General features: G+C 70.4%; 1 protein-coding gene across 1 annotated transcript; it reads left to right on the top strand.

The window, feature by feature from the left end:
- Window positions 1-86: 86 nt before the first annotated feature.
- Window positions 87-1,615, top strand: AMT (aminomethyltransferase). Its single transcript, XM_010561549.1, has 6 exons — window positions 87-228; window positions 394-472; window positions 596-741; window positions 833-1,013; window positions 1,124-1,279; window positions 1,393-1,615. Exons 3-6 carry the CDS (start codon window positions 604-606, stop codon window positions 1,569-1,571), a joined length of 654 nt encoding a protein of 217 aa, XP_010559851.1. The 5' UTR covers window positions 87-228; window positions 394-472; window positions 596-603; the 3' UTR covers window positions 1,572-1,615.
- Window positions 1,616-2,187: the final 572 nt, after the last annotated feature.

Raw genomic sequence — 2,187 nt, 5'->3', positions numbered from 1 at the left:
CCGGCATCTAGCCAGGTCAAAGGTCTCCAGGGACGCCCCAGGGGGGGCCGGGGGGGCGGGCAGCCTGCCCACGCTCCCAAGGGCCGCGTCCCGCAGGGCACCTTGACGCTGCTCACCAACGAGAGGGGCGGCATCGTGGACGACCTCATCGTCACCAACGCGTTGGAAGATTACCTCTACGTGGTGTCCAACGCCGGCTGCGCCGAGAAGGACTTGGCCATCTTGAGGGTACGGGGCCGCCCGAGCCCCGCGGGAGGTGGGGACGCGCGGTGGGAACGAGTCCGCCCGCCTTTCGCTGACGTCCGTGGCTGCGCGGGGCGAGGTGGCCGTGGCCGCGCGTGGGGCCGGCACCAGCCCGGCCCCCACGCTAGCAGCCCGTTGTCACCCTGGCAGGGCAGAGCGGCAGAGCTGCGGGCCGCTGGCGGTGATGTCCACCTGGAGGTGTCAGACAACGCGCTGCTGGCCCTGCAAGGTAGTGGGGGCCCCACGTGGGCCTGTCCTTCTCCGGGTCCTTGCCCGATGGATGTCAGTGATGTCCCCGTGTCCCCCCCCTTCCCCAGACACTGCCATCCCCCAGAGCCACCTGCCTCCCCAGGTCCCTCCATGGCACGGGTGCTGCAGGCGGGGCTGTCGGATGACCTGGCCAAGCTGTCCTTCATGAACAGCGTCACCACGACGGTCTTCGGCGTGCCGGACTGCCGGGTCACACGCTGCGGCTACACCGGCGAGGATGGCGTAGAGGTACCCCGGGAGCTGCGCCAGCACCTCCCCACCACAGTACCGAGGGAGGGAAAGGCCGTGCCCCGCTGACCCTCCCCGTGTCCCCCTGCAGATCTCGGTGCCCGCAGGGCGGGCGGTGGAGCTGGCTGAGCGGCTGCTGGGTGTCCCCGAGGTGTGGCCGGCGGGGCTGGCGGCCAGGGACAGCCTGCGCCTGGAGGCCGGGCTCTGCCTCTACGGCAACGACATCGACGAGACCACCACGCCTGTCGAGGCCGGGCTGCTGTGGACCTTGGGTAGGTCAGGGCCACGTCTGCCCGGAGGACGGGCAGAGGGGCAAGGCAGCCCCACGTCCCCACGGGGACCAGGTGGGCATCGCTGACCCTCGCCCATCTCTGCCCCCCAGGGAAGCGCCGGCGTGTGGCCATGGACTTCCCCGGTGCGGCCATCATCATGGCGCAAGTGAAAGAGAAGCCGAAGCGCAAGCGCGTGGGGCTGACGTCGGTGGGACCCCCCATCCGTCCCCACACGGCCATCCTGGGCGCCGAGGGCACGCCCGTGGGTAGGTGGGGGCAGCGGGGCTGGCGTGGGCACGGCCCCGAGCTGCACCCATGGCAGGGGAGGGTGTTGAGGCTGCCAGCCCCCGCTCACCTCCCTGTGTCCCCACGTCTCCAGGCACGGTGACCAGCGGCTGCCCCTCGCCCTCCCTGGGCAAGAACATCGCCATGGGCTACGTGGAGGCGGCGCACAGCCGGGCCGGCACCGCGCTCACCGTCGAAGTGCGGAAGAAGCAGCACCCGGCCCTTGTCACCAAGATGCCCTTCGTGCCCACCCAGTACTACATGGCCAAGTAGGGCCAGCCCCCGCCACCCTGGCCCCAATAAACGCCCCTGCCCCGCTCTCCTGGCCTCCTCTCCGGTGACGGCGGTGGGTGCCAAAGCAAGGGGCAGCGGGTGGGGCACAGTGCTTTAATGGTGTGGGCAGTGCCCGGCAGTCCCGGCGCTCCTCACTCCCGGTGCGTCTTCGCTGGCTCCGCCACCAGGCCCTCCCTGCAAGAGAGGGCAGCGTGAGTGGGGCTGGGGCGGCACCCCGGCGCGGCACCCCAGCGTGGGGCGAGGGCACCCACCCACCTGTGTGGGGCAGGCAGGGCTGGGGCGGCGCACACTGGGGCGTACTGGTCTGAGGGCAGAGCTGGGAGGTCGCTCACTGGGGTGCAGTGGTTTGGGGGCATGGATGGGATGGTGTTCACTGGGGTGCACTGGTTTGGGGGTGCAGCTGGGGGGATGCTCACTGGGGTACACTGATCTGGGGGCATGGATGGAAGGGTGTTCACTGGGGGACACTGGTCCAGAGATGCAGCCAGGGGGACACTTGCTGGGGTGCACTGGTCTGGGGGTGTAGCCAGGAGGGCACTCCCTGGGGTGCACTGGACCGGTGGCACAACCTGGAGGATGCTCTCCGGGACATACT

Source organism: Haliaeetus leucocephalus, unplaced genomic scaffold (genome assembly GCF_000737465.1).
Source record: "Haliaeetus leucocephalus isolate CR32 unplaced genomic scaffold, Haliaeetus_leucocephalus-4.0 Scaffold148, whole genome shotgun sequence".
In the NCBI taxonomy this organism is placed as follows: domain Eukaryota; kingdom Metazoa; phylum Chordata; class Aves; order Accipitriformes; family Accipitridae; genus Haliaeetus; species Haliaeetus leucocephalus.
This window is presented reverse-complemented; position numbering and strand designations above follow the sequence as displayed.